The 13,594-nt window shown below is 39.6% G+C and overlaps 1 protein-coding gene across 1 annotated transcript; it reads right to left on the bottom strand.

Annotated features, from left to right (window-relative positions):
- Positions 1–1,354: 1,354 nt before the first annotated feature.
- TMSB4X (thymosin beta 4 X-linked) lies at positions 1,355–3,629 on the bottom strand. The gene is made up of 3 exons (XM_084613134.1): positions 3,481–3,629; positions 2,113–2,226; positions 1,355–1,803 (listed from the first exon to the last, which is right to left on the bottom strand). The coding sequence occupies exons 2-3, from the start codon at positions 2,210–2,212 to the stop codon at positions 1,769–1,771; spliced, it is 135 nt and encodes a 44-aa protein (XP_084469260.1). The 5' UTR covers positions 2,213–2,226; positions 3,481–3,629; the 3' UTR covers positions 1,355–1,768.
- Between the last annotated feature and the right edge of the window lie 9,965 nt (positions 3,630–13,594).

The following is a 13,594-nucleotide window of genomic DNA, read 5'->3' as shown; positions in this document are numbered from 1 at the left end:
CTTATTAAACGCTTGATCATACAAGATGTTGAATGCCTTCAATTTTCATTGACTTCAGTGGGAGTTCAAGGCCACAGAGCATCTTACAGGATCGAGCCTTTATTCTGTTGTAAGTATTAAGCTAGAGGAATCAAGTTGTGCGCTGATGCTGGTGAGAATTCAGTCAAGAACAGAATTCATCCTGCGAGGTGGTGAGTGCTCCCAGTATCTTTTGAGTACAGACTAGGTGCACTCAGCATCTTGCAGGATTAGGCTCCGATCTATACACCTTACTCAGGGAAAAGGCGCAATGAAATCAATGGAGTTACCCCCAGGAATAAATTTGTCTCTGTTGCAGTTAATTCACATAGCACCCATGGGTACAGTTGATCCTGAATCAGGAAGAAGGTGCAGGACCAAGTCTTAGCCACTGAATAAGCTAAGATACTAGTGATCTTCACAGACCATCCCCACAACACCCATATGAAGAAGTGTCATTTCAGGCTGCTATATGCTTAGCGATGAAATCCTGATGCCCACTGCCTTTAAAATGGGTCCAGAATTTCACCCAGTGTCAAGTGACAGGGATGGGAGATGAATGTGTACATAACAAAGCAGGTTATGTGAAATGGCATGCTACTGTCTGATGGTTTACAAGATAGTTTTGTCCCATAATGATTTTTATTTTTTAAATTAACATGGATTTTATCCCCAAAGTATTAATTTTACGAACAAGATTCTAGGTCAGATCATCATACAGTGACTAATAAGAAAGACATTACCCAATGAAGCTCTGAACAGATCCAAACCATATTTAATTCTGCTGAACTTCCATTTGCACAGAATACCCTTTATTAAACGATCATTAATAGTTTTACTTTTAGCACAGCACAAAGAATGAGTGGTCAACAATACGCAAAAGGCTGGCTACCCTTGTTGCTCTCTTAATGTATTTATTCTAAAATTTTTAGGTTCAGTCTATTATTGTACTGCCTACTAAACTGAATGCAGATTAATTACATATTTGCGTGAAGAAAGTGCAGTTCAAGGGTGAAGATACAGAATGGTTTCTACAAAAGGAAATGTTTTAAAAAAAATACAAAAATGCTGATTTACCTCAAATTTGAAAAATATATATTAGAACTAAGCATATTTACAGGAAAGCAAACAAAGTTAGCTGTGATGCATATAAATATGAATGAAATCGATTTTAAGTGTTGTAGGACTGAAATTGGCAAGAGCATATATCAAGAGCCAAAAACAATTTTTTTTTTAAATAATCTCCAAAGGTCTCCTAGCATCCCACATGTTAACACAGGCACTTACGCTTCATCCTGTGAGATCACTGTCCAAAAGATAGCACATCAATACCATCCAGGTTTTAAAACATTTTATTTGCATATTAAAAAAATTGTGCATTCCAATAATTAAAATCATTTGAACAAAAAAAAATGGCACTCGATTAACTGCATTTTACAGCTCGCAGGACCTTGGTACAGCTTTGCATTTATTCGTGTGTTACTAGTTTACTGTAGTCCCACCCAAGTTCTTCTTTCATCAACATGCAAGCTCTTTCATGCCACCAGGACCAAACCCAGACAGGCAGATGGAAAGGCAGCGCCTTCATTCAGTGTCAGTAGTTCTATTTTTTGATGTGAAAGGGGCAGTACAGTCATTTAAACTTTATCCGACCTCTTTGCATCTTACAAAGTTAAACAGCTAAAAGAAGTAAAATAAGAAGGCAATGCTTGTGGAATGTACAGTGCATAATTTGGAAGGGCAGATTTCATTACGATTCACCCGCTTGCTTCTCCTGTTCAATTGCTAAAAAAAAAAAAAAAAAAAAAAGAGGAAAAAAATAAGAATTTAAAAAATAAAGATGAAGTACTTGACCTTTTTTAAATATTAACTTTAATAAATTTTATGGTATAGAAATCAAATGTAGATTTATAAAATTGGTAAAAAAATTATAAAATGTACTATGTTAACTTTACAGTGGTTAGGATATTTTATATCTACTCAGTAATCATACATATATTTCACATAATTTATATATGTATAAAAACTGTCTCTACCCTGGACTTTATCTTTTCCTTGCCTTCTCCCTCTCCCTGTTAAATTATACATACTTACTTTCTTTTGAAGGCAGTGGATTTTTCTCTTTCGTTTCTATTTTCTTCAATTTAGTCTTGTCAAATTTCTCAATTTCAGCCATATCTGGTTTGTCGGACATTTTTGCAGATTAATCTGTGCGTGGAAAGGAGAGACAGTTAGACTCCTCCACCTTTTAGCGTTACTCCTTGATCTCCAGCCAGCAACCCCGCCTCCCTGGTTGAGAGGTACGTAATAGCCTCTTCTTTTTTTGGTAATAAGATACATATTCAGTGAAATAAAATTCGTCGTGTTAACATACAGTGGGATGAAATGATATGTACATTTCATATACAAGGCTGATTAAGGAGTTTAAAACAAAATCAATGCAGGAAATACGTTGTTTTATTTTTTAAGTGGAAATTTAATCCATTGTCAAAACAATTGCCTATTGTTGAGACTGTTTTCTTCTCATTAAAATCTCTTCAATGTTTCCACGAAGAGAACAATAGGGAGGATGGTGCCTGGAAGAGGCTATTATCTTTTTTTAAAAAAGATTTAATGCACACACACACACACATTAAAAAATGTGAAATAATGCCAATGCCAAGGAACTAGCCTATGCTAATCACATTCTCCATCTTGGGGTCTGTCTGCTCTCCCTTCCCTTAGCACATTTGGCTGAAGTCCTGCATTCTTTTCTCCTCACAAAGAACTGCAGCTGCAGTCTGAGGAAGCTCAAACCACCGCCCTTCTCCGTTTGCTGCCTTTCTCCTTCTCAGCAATGCAGCCACAGCTACAACGCTGCCTGGATTTAAACAAAAGATTTTCTTGTATCGATACACACACACACAGAGAGACAGAGCCCCTCTTTCAGCAGCTGGAGGTTTGAACAATACAACCTCCCCTTGCTCTCCCTCCCTCCCTCCCTGTATTGGGAGCTTGAGATTTTTGCGCACATCTGCTTGTAGTAAATTCCCTTCTAAATAGCAGGGAAGGAAGTAGTAATGCGTAGATCAACAAAAGCTCCCGTTGTTGGGTCACAGATACGAAAAGATTCAATGAGTGTCGACAAAGATGCCAGCTTTTTTGGTCAAGCCAGAACAAAGGAAATGGAGAGGGCTTCCCCCATTCTTTCCTTAGGCTCGCATTTAACATTTTCTCTCAATCTGTCCACCTTTAACGACGCCACTAGTCTTAAACACGGGCTTACAATTAAAATCTCTTGGGTGCCTTTGAAAGCAACAGGAATATCCCATCCTGAAATTTAGTAACAAAGCAAAGGGTGTTGAAGAAGGACTTGGGTTAAAAATCCACACTCATCAGCGTAGAGACGGAGAAATGCATGCTCATAAAAGGGGAGAAAGGGGGGAAAGAAAACCAGAGTTGAAATATAAATTGTATCCTCACCACTGATGCTCTGCACAGAAGTGACTCTACCCTTCGCCGCTGCTGCTCTGGACTGTAGCATCAGCGCTTTCGCTGCATGACCTGTTATATCCCCACTTCGATGCAAATGAGAATGACGTCATTGAGGCGGCTTTAACCCTTTCGCGACACGTCCTGGTCCTTGCTTCCTTTTTTATGTGATTTTTATTTATTTATTTATTACACCGCACTAAAAAAGCAAAAGCCAGCAACCAGATCCCCTATTGGAAAGCATTATTTTTGTAGACAGCTGTCCCTGAAAAGAATGTGAGGGAATTTTGTGTGTGAGATTTGTACTACTGCCAAATTATCACAAGGAAAGGCCTGTTGTGGCAGCTAGGCCATTACACCCGCCCCCGTACTAGAAAACGGGCAGGGTAAACAGGCAGCAAACCAATACAACACAGGGGGATGCGATCTTTGTGGACCTAATGCAATGATGGAAGGGCGGGGGGGGGGGTGTGTGTGTGAAATGAACGTGTATGTCACTCCCTGGTTCCCCTTCATGTCGATGTGAAAGGATTTTCCCCTTGTATTTTTGTTTGCAGTTATTATTGCCTTCTCAATGTCTTCTGGCCCTTGAACACTGTCTGACATCAGGTGGGTTACTGTATTTAGTGCTAAAATCCCAACCACCGGGGAAAAAAATCCCATTTTAAAATCACTCCAGTTAGAACAATACCTTTTTAACAGATAATAACTCTGGGCCATATCATGCCAACCATTATTAAGCAGAAATCTCAGTTGAAATTAATGGGACGTTTTGCTTAAAAAATCAATGGCAACAATATGCTGGCTCCAGAAAATAGCATAACAAAGTGCTTATTGTTCGTAATTGCTGCTTTTCTTTGTTCTTTTTTACTTCCTCTTAGTGTGTATGGAGGCGGGAGGGTCCAGTGATAGCTGTTTTTTTACATTTTGCAGAGAAATTGCAGCCATGTTGTGGTGACCATGTTGTGCTGCATTTCCAAAACCCTGGTATATTTTTGCACAAACTTTTTGTGGATCTCTTTTTGTTGAGCAATAGTTTCTTACTGCTCATGTTACTCAAATTTCCTCACTTACAAAACATCATCTCTATCAGAGAGAAGACTCTAGGAACTGCCCCCCTGCCATCCTTGTGATTGTGCTGCAAGTGAAAGAAAGAAATCATGTAGGCAGGCTTTCTTGCAGCTTCAGCAGACAATAGCTCTAAAGGAGACCCTGACTTGCCCCTCTCCACCCCTAGCTCCATTCACTACAGCTGGGTTATCACAAACCATGCATCTGCTTGTGTGCTTCCAGTTCTGGTTCATTGTGGTTGGAGGGCAGACAGAGACATGGTACAAACAGGATTTCCACCATACTAGGCCTTAGCTAAGCAAGGCCTGGGACCTCTCCATGCTGAATATTTCAAGCTTCCTTGCACACAGAGCATTGCAGGGAACACAAGCAGCACATCTAAAGGAGTAAAATGATCCATTTGTGAGAACACGAGGGTTTTTAGATGTTTGGGGTAATTTTTGGACATGGGGGAGGAGAGGACAGCTGGAATATGGTTTCTGTGTATACAGGATTGAACAATGCACCAAACTATCCATGCAAAAATACATAGAAGCGAAAAAGTTCAGTTAAAACTGTGAATTTTAACTATCCTGATTCGTTGTCTCCTGGAGAATGGGGGAAAGGGAGTTTTACGGGTCACACCAAAGGGGCAAGGTTTGTGGAGTCCCAGATTGTGTATGTGGAAATTAATTTAATCTTCGCTGACCCTGGGCCATCTATATGGAGACCCATGCGGCCCGTTGTGTTGCTCCGTGGTCCCATGCCCTGGCAACGTGTGTGTGTGTGTGTGTGTGTGTGTGTGTGTGTGTGTGTGTGTGTGTGTTGGAGGTCATTTGAAGCCACAACTCCTAAGCAGCATTAAGTTACACTGGTAATTATGAATAAATCTATGCCAGTTCCCTCGGGAGCATGCCACACAGAGTGGCTGCTAAATGGCGTTGCCTTAACCTATTACCAGGCAGTCTCCATAAAATCACAGAGTCTTAATTTCATTGGGAGAAATCCTGGCCCCATTGGAGTCCCAGCAAAAGTCTCATTGACTTCACTGGGGCCAGGTTTTTACTCATGTGGTTCACACAAGAGGCAATCCCATGTATGAAGGCAAAAAGGGTCAAGAAATTGTTTCCATGATCTGGGAAACACACAAGACTGAAGGCCAAAGGAACTGTTTAGAAAAGAAATGGAAAAGAACATACATTACTAAAGTCTCTAGAAAAATGGTCGGGACATAGATGTTTATTACAGCTTTTCATAATAAAAGTGTTGAAAGGATCCTGGAATATTTTCTTTATTAAACACAAAGCAACTTTGCTAATATGTGAGCAAGATTTGTAGGATAACATTATGACTGTTTCACTACTTCCAAATTTTGTGAACTTGAATCTTGTAAATCTGAATAGTTAAAATATTCCAGTTATTGGCCTATCTTTTTCTACAGTGTATGAAGTCCATTATGGCTCTACAATCTCAGATCTTTGGGCTTTCAAAAGGATCTTTGTAATGAATGTTGCGGAAGAGTTGAGTGCAAATTTTTCTTAAAAATTCCCTGAGCAGACTGCCTATTTCTTCACTTCTATGGCTCCAGCAAACACTTATGCGTGTGCTTATCTGTAAGTATGTGAGTGATCTCATTGTACTTTCATTGACTTCAATGGGAATACTCATATGCTTAGAGCTAGGCATGGATGTGAGTGTTTACAGGATTTGGGTCTGTATTTCTGAAAGCAGTTGGCCCAGTGGCAGGTACCTCATCTTTAGTTTCTTAGTTTGGGACAGATGCCCAGCTGGCATAAATCAGAGGAGCTCCATTGATTTCCATGGCGATTTACACCCACGGAGTATCTAGCCCAAATTTAGATTCAGTTATGGTTCCGAATGCCAGAGACATGCTAGGGCTCTAGTCTTTCAGCTTCAACTTGCCGCCCTCCCTAGTCCCGCCTGCTCCCATGCACTCAGGCTGGGATATTTAGAATCTACTCCTATGTTAAATATAGAAAGCATGTTTATTGTAATACACTTATGACCTGATGCTGACATTTTTCTCCCATTGAAATGAATGTGCTTATTGAGTAATGGCAGGAAATAAACGGTAAGTAATTTCTGACTGTAAATATCTATCTATAGGGCATATTTTATTAGTGATGGGAGCTACAGAATCTGCATACCTTAGTGCCATACTTTTTAGTTATATTGTGACTGTGAGAAAGGTGCTTGATCATCCAATACTAATTCATTGCACAATACCCTAGGCCTAGGGGATAGAAAACTTCAAAATGAACTTGAAGGTACCAATGCAGAGCTCATAAATAAACCAACCAGCGCATAGTATGTATTGGATAACTGGCTTAGAAATGCTTATTTTGGATATTGATGATCTGTTAAATTTTTCATTACTTCATGCGGTTTTGTCATCAATTTCTTCTCCTGTTTTGTTTTGTTTTTATTTAAATCAATATATCTTCAGTGATGTAATGCCTCATTGGACATGCATTCTGGTAGCTGTTTGCATGTTAAAGGCACGCACTTTTCAGCATGTTAGACAAGAGTCAGCCTCATGCTAATCTAGTGTTCTGTAACTCAGTGAAGGAACAAAAACACAGAGAGGTTGCAAAACCTGTCTCGTGTTTTTGCTAGTTGTAACAGGACAAATAGTGAATGGTAACAATAATTCAGAGCCCTTATGTATCATTTCACATGTCCAAACCATTGTACAAATACAACATCACACAAATATTAACACCCTCTTTAAGCAGGCTGGGAAGCAGAGATGCTAAATGACTTGCCCAGGGCAAAGCAGCAAGAACCCAGTCTGAAATCCACTGAAATCAATGAAAGTATCTCCACTTGGGAGTATGTCATTGACTTCAGTGGGTGCTAGATCAGGTCCCAGTCAGTGGCAGTCAGAGATGTGATTAAAATTCAAGACTTCCAACCTGGTATTAATTCCTCCAGACTTTGTCTGAGTTAATTAAAGCACACGTACATGGTAGTAATTATAGTAAAAATGAGGGATGAGAAATATCTATGTGACACAGTGGCAGAGATTAATTCCCATATCATTTAGTCCGTAATAATGGAAAAAGTGCTCACTGGCACAATAAATAAATGAATGAATAAAAAAGAAATCTGCATATAAATTTCTCCATCATCTGGCAAGTAAACTTAGAGACAAGCAACCAAGTGATTGGTTGTCCAGGATTTGAGGAAATCTTACTGTCAGATGACTTTCATTGTCTGTCAGAACTTTCTTTCTCTGCAGTTTGCAAAAAAGGTTACATAGAACCAGGAGTTGGCAATGAGAATTGGAAATGTAAATGAGAAGATGCTCACATGTTGCAATTTTTTAAGGCTCTGCTAGACTAACAATGCTCCTTGTTGTAGGCTGAGTATTTGCTGACACCATTATTTTGCTATTATGATATAATTGAGTAAAGCTCTTAAATACAACACCCAATACATTCTTTTTGCATTATATTCCACTCTACTTGGTACTAATTCCAGCAGGGTATTGAGACACTCAAAAATGTGTCCAAATAGTTTTTTAGATTTTTTTAGGTAGATATAAAAGTATTCATTTAACAGGCTCTCTAAAGGGGCATACTATTTTTTCACAGGTTTAATTCCAAAAGAGCACTTACAAAATGCCTCCTCCCAGTACTAATTGGCTTTACAAATAATTAACTCTCCTTTTTGTTGGGACAGATGATGGGAAGTTTGCAACAGGCCATGACATTAATAAGGTAAAACTCATGGGGTAGCAACAGAGGGCTTAGGAAACTAAGGTTCATCTCTTGGAGTTCAGGGGCTTCCACAGGTTCTCATGGACGGAAGAGGCTGCTGAGGCTCCCTTCTGCATCTGTGTCTGGATTTGCTTCCTTCCCTTTTGCCTGCATAAATGAGCCCATATTTTAATATGCACAAATAACAATACAAACAAGTTGTTTATAAAATAAGCCATTCTGACACACTGATTAGGACGTTCTCTTCATACAATCTAAAACAAAGGGCAGAGGATAAGGAGGCACTGAACTCTAGTTTTCAACTTCTGATGGAAGTTGTTTTCTTCTCACATTCTGCTGTCTGTTACGCACACAGCAGAGGGAAGGAAAGGTGGGTGCTACATTTTGGCGGGAGTATTTTATTGCCTGAAGTGTTTCTAAATACTGAGTTTAAAATTTATCTAAAAATGGTGTATTTTTGTTATTCAAAGTATCTGAAAGAACAGTAAACAAAACACTGCCAGGAAATCTCCTGTCAAGTCATTCCTCTCTTTCAATTTATGTGTGTGAATATAATGCTTTTGAAAGCATTGGTATAGTGCATGAAGGTATTGTGCGGTCTTTACCATTCAGCTCTGCTAATGCACCTCAGTCCTAACTAACAATACCCCTGTAATTCCAGTGCCAGGCCTCTCCTATGTAGTGGCTGCTAATCATATCCTGTGTATGTGTCAACATAGAATACAATTAGAAATCTGAGGCAAATGAAATGTGACTCCATAAAACATATAGAGCAAGGGTGGGGAAGAGCGGGAGATTGGACCTGTGACCGTTGAATATAGCTCCCTATCTATGTAAAGATAAAGCTGGCTTTGCCTCCAAAATACCATGGCCTCTTTGTTGAACATATAAACAAATCAATATATGTAAAATATATAAATGACAGGAAAGCAATTTCTATCACAACTCCCTTGGAAAGGGGATGGCCAAAATTAACACAAGGGAAGAAACAATAGCCAGTGGCTCGAGATTGATTTCAATGGGAGTTAGGTGTCTAAATACCTTTGAGGATAGGGGCCTACATACATAAGTGGTCCTAACTAGTACAATGAGATTTTTATATTTTTAAAGCAGCACCAGCTCTTATGCTATAGGCACCCCAAGCCTCATACATTTCCTATCTAGCTCTGCTCACCCGGTGGTATAGTCCTGATTCTTCAGATATTACTAAGATTCTTCCTTTTGTAGCAAGTTGCAAACATAACCAAATGTACAGGGTCAGTTAGAGGGGGAGGTTATATGGATAGAGTCCAAGGGGCTCTAGGGTGCCTCAGGAGAATGCCACAAGCAGCATAGGGTTTTTTAAGGGACTTCTTGAGGGGGGTGGAGGCAGGGAGGGGAGTCTGAATGCTTTGTCACCGCAGTCAGGAGTCAGAAAAGTGTATCATTCGGGATAGGATCAGTACAGTTCTTTCTTGGAACTGGCAAGTGTTGGGTTCCCATGTTTATCTTTCAAGGGAGAGGGCTTTTTCATGATGTTACAGCAAGAGTGCAGTCATAGATGCCTGCTGGGAAGGGGAACTGTTGAGCAAAGTCACAAGTTTGTTTCTTTGGGGAAGGGCTTTGGAGGGGGGTTGTTTTCTTTGAGACACAAGATTGGCCTGCGCCTGGGGCTGGCCCTGCAATTGTACGTCTTGTGTTTTCAAGCAGCACTGAAGATTATTTGTCACTGGGGGGAGAAGGGGAGAATGACGTTGTTCTGCAGAAAGCACAGTTTTTTAAATAGAGCTATCGTTTCAACTTATTCATGCAGCACAATAAAAGCCAATGCCGGAGGTTCATGATTGTGAATGCTTGTGACTTTTATTTTTAAAACTTCCCGTTTAGAGAAGTAAACCTACACACGAAAATACCAGGAAGGGAACTTGTTGTTCAGGTCAAAAAGTTGGTGGGAGCTGGGGGGTGGGAGGGAGGGAGAGGACTTTTGTTTTATTTCTCCCTCAGCACTTCTGTGGGGGCATCCTTCCCTGGGCACATATTCTCAGGGTTACATGCACTGAAGGGAGAATATCTCTATTTTCAGGCATTAACTCAATCTGGTATGTCTGCTTTTTTGTGGTATCACCTCCTGCCTTCTCTGTTATTCATATTGTTGGTAGATACAGATTCATTTATATCTGAATGAAGCAAAAGGAGGCAACAGATAGCTCATTTCCTTGTGATTATCTCATGTCTCGTGTCTCTGGTCACCCTGGTGTTCTGAAGCACAGGGTATGAGGGCTAAAGGCTGAGTGACTTCAAATACCTCAGGAATGCAATAAGCTCTCAGAATGTTTTCTAGGGTGTGCTGTGATTCTCAGGAAATTATCATATACACACTCGAAAAATCATTAACGTACAGAGGGCTCTTGCCAGCAGTGTGTCATCACAGCCAGCCACTTAGAAAGCTCCATTTGTGTTTATGGGTCAAATACCCTTTGTAACTGAATTTACTATAAAACATAGTAGCAGAGAGAAAAATATGCAGGCTCCAATCTTTAAGTCAAGGGGAATTTTGCTGGTGATATCAATAAGAACAGGGTGGAGCCCATACCTTTTATTTGTTTTATTTATGTAATGTGCCTTAACGTACAGAATGTATGTGAAACACCCTTTCTGAATGGAACATTTCTTGACTTGGATTTACACCATCTAAATCTTTGGCTGATTAGTCTCACACAATAATTCTGGTAACATCAGAATTCTGGGTTGAGAAACAGGAGTAAAAGGCTAGATTGAATTATAAGTGAAAGTTCAGTGTTTCTTTGCCACTGAATCTGGAAACTTAAAGCCCATGGTATTGTTTAAAGTTCTGTGCACGAGCAGTGAACTGCTGCCACCAATAGGCTGGGATTTGTATTGGCACAAACGTTAACACTGTTAAAACATCCAAAATACTTGTACAGTAATAGTGACCATAACTTTAAAAATGTGTCTAAAGTTAGACACTTAAATCCATATTTAGGAATCTAAGTAAGTCTTATTCAGGTGCCTAAATATGGATCTGGAAAACTAACTTTAGACATCAATGTTTGAAAATGTTGGCCAGTGATTACTAATTTGAATAATTATCTGTTGTTATTGTGTGGCATTTATTGACACATACTATAGTAGTTAAATGGATAGTTTCAATGGACACCACTAGTCCTTTTGGAGCCATTCTCTTCTGAGCATAACAGGCGCTCTATTCACCTCTTGTTTACACTGATGTTAGTCCACGGGGCTTGATTCTCAATTACTCTGTAACCTGTAGTTATTTACACCAGTGCAAAGTCAGTATAAAATGTTACCATCCTAATCTGTAAGTATATAACACATACTTCACTGTCTCTGTGCACTAATATCAATGAGTACACACGGTGCAGGGCAATGAAGAACCATGCCCATTTGGAGTTATTCTTGAAAACAGGACTGAGTGAAAGGAAAATTAGCCCTGATGTTCTGACTAGTGTTGATGAAAACAAATCCATGCTCTTGGCCAGCCTACGACAGTGTTTCACACACTTGGCTAATATTGAATGTTTATTTAAGGGCTACTGTCAACCTACTTTTGTCAAGTTCACCAAAATCCAGTCATCAAGATACTTTTGGAAAATAAATCTGCCTTTGAATCTGACTGGCTATCCCTTGCTTTTCAGAATTGTTGGAATAGGGCAGGGTTGGTTTCTCTCATCCTGGAGCTCATTAGTTGCGGACAGCTACTCTAAAAACAATTAATCGCTATTTGTTTTGTTTAATTTTTACGCAGAAGCTGTTAAGTAGTTTATCTCCATAAGGGGAAAAATCAAATTTTTGATCAAATGTATGTAGCTTCCTAGTCCTTTTTAATTATGACAAGATTTATTAGAGCTATTTCTCCTGTCAAAAAAGTACCAGTATGAACAGAGTCATATGCTGCTAAAATGGGCCCAAACACCAACTCAGTATTTAAACTGGCTTCACATATGTAAATATTATCACTGAAAAGTTGCAAAACTAGGGGCTTGTCTATGTGATGTGGCAATGCACACCAGAGGGGTGTAAACTGTAGAGCACTCTTAATATGTTGCACTGTAACTTCCCTGTGTAGATCCTGCTGATGCACTTGAAAAGGTACCTAGTGCGCATTGATGTAGTCCCGTTTGAAACAGTCCTACATTAACACACACTAGGAACCATTTAGAGTGTGTCAGAAGGGTCTGCAAAGGGCAGTTAGAGTGCAATACTTTAAAGCACTCTACAATTTACCCCTTTCTGATACGTATTGCCGCACTGTGTAATGAAGCCCTGAATTTTGTCCCAAGTTTATCCAGGCTACAAGGGACTAGGACACTGTGGAAGCAGCATGTACTTCCCCTTGGGGGTGGTGGGTGGAGGGGAAATGCCTTGACAGCCTTCCTCTGGCTGATGTGTGGAGTCGCATTAATGAGCATTAATACAGCACTCCTGTGGCAGGAGGATTGCCACCTTTTGGAGACTGTGTAAGTGGTAGAGATAAATAAGGGAATCTAAAATGCTCTTCCCTTCATTCCCAAAAATGGGACAACTAAAAATATCATATAGCTCTTTCCAGAATCCAGCTGATCAAGTGAGGTTTTAATCAGTCCAGAAACTTAATTGTGTTACCAGCAAGATTCAAATGTTCCGTCCATTTCTGTGAATATTAATAATCCCATGGAAAACTGCATATGAGACAGAAGATTGCCTTAGTGTTCTGATCAAAAGCCTTCCTTCAGTCCACTGAAATTGGCTATCCACACGACTGCTGCCCTTCACTCCAGAGGCAGTTAAATTTTGGAATGCTGAATGTATATAGTTTGAGAACTTTTGGATACTAGAGATTCTTTGCTATGTGTATCCAGCCAAGAAGTAGAAAGTAGATCTGAACTCAAAACTCCACATGAAAAAGCTCCCACATTACACAGCTTAATACTTTAGAATTTACGTAATCACTGCTCATGAACTTCATATGAATCACATGGATAAATTATTCTACAACAGTTCTTCTGGAATATCTCCCCATGAAGATACTCTTATTCTGGAATAAAGAGTGACTATTTCTGAGTTATTTTATGAATCGAGCTAAATCAGGGAAAGGCACTCTTATTCCAGAATAAGAACATCCTCCCAGGAAGGTATCTAGATAGTTATTGCGGTATAGTTTATTCCACAATAGTAGTCTGGTCAATTTTCAAGAATAGACAAGTTCTTAGCACTTGGGAACAGTTAAGTTGCTGATGAACTGAGACCACAGCCTGTCATGCTGACCAATAGTGTTTCATTGTTTCCTTGTACTCTCCCATCTGTCTATCTGT

The sequence above is a fragment of the Lepidochelys olivacea genome (assembly GCF_965140295.1).
Source record: "Lepidochelys olivacea isolate rLepOli2 genome assembly, chromosome: 1".
NCBI lineage: Eukaryota > Metazoa > Chordata > Testudines > Cheloniidae > Lepidochelys > Lepidochelys olivacea.
The sequence above is the reverse complement of the archived record's forward strand: the minus strand, read 5'-3'. Positions and strand labels throughout refer to the sequence as shown.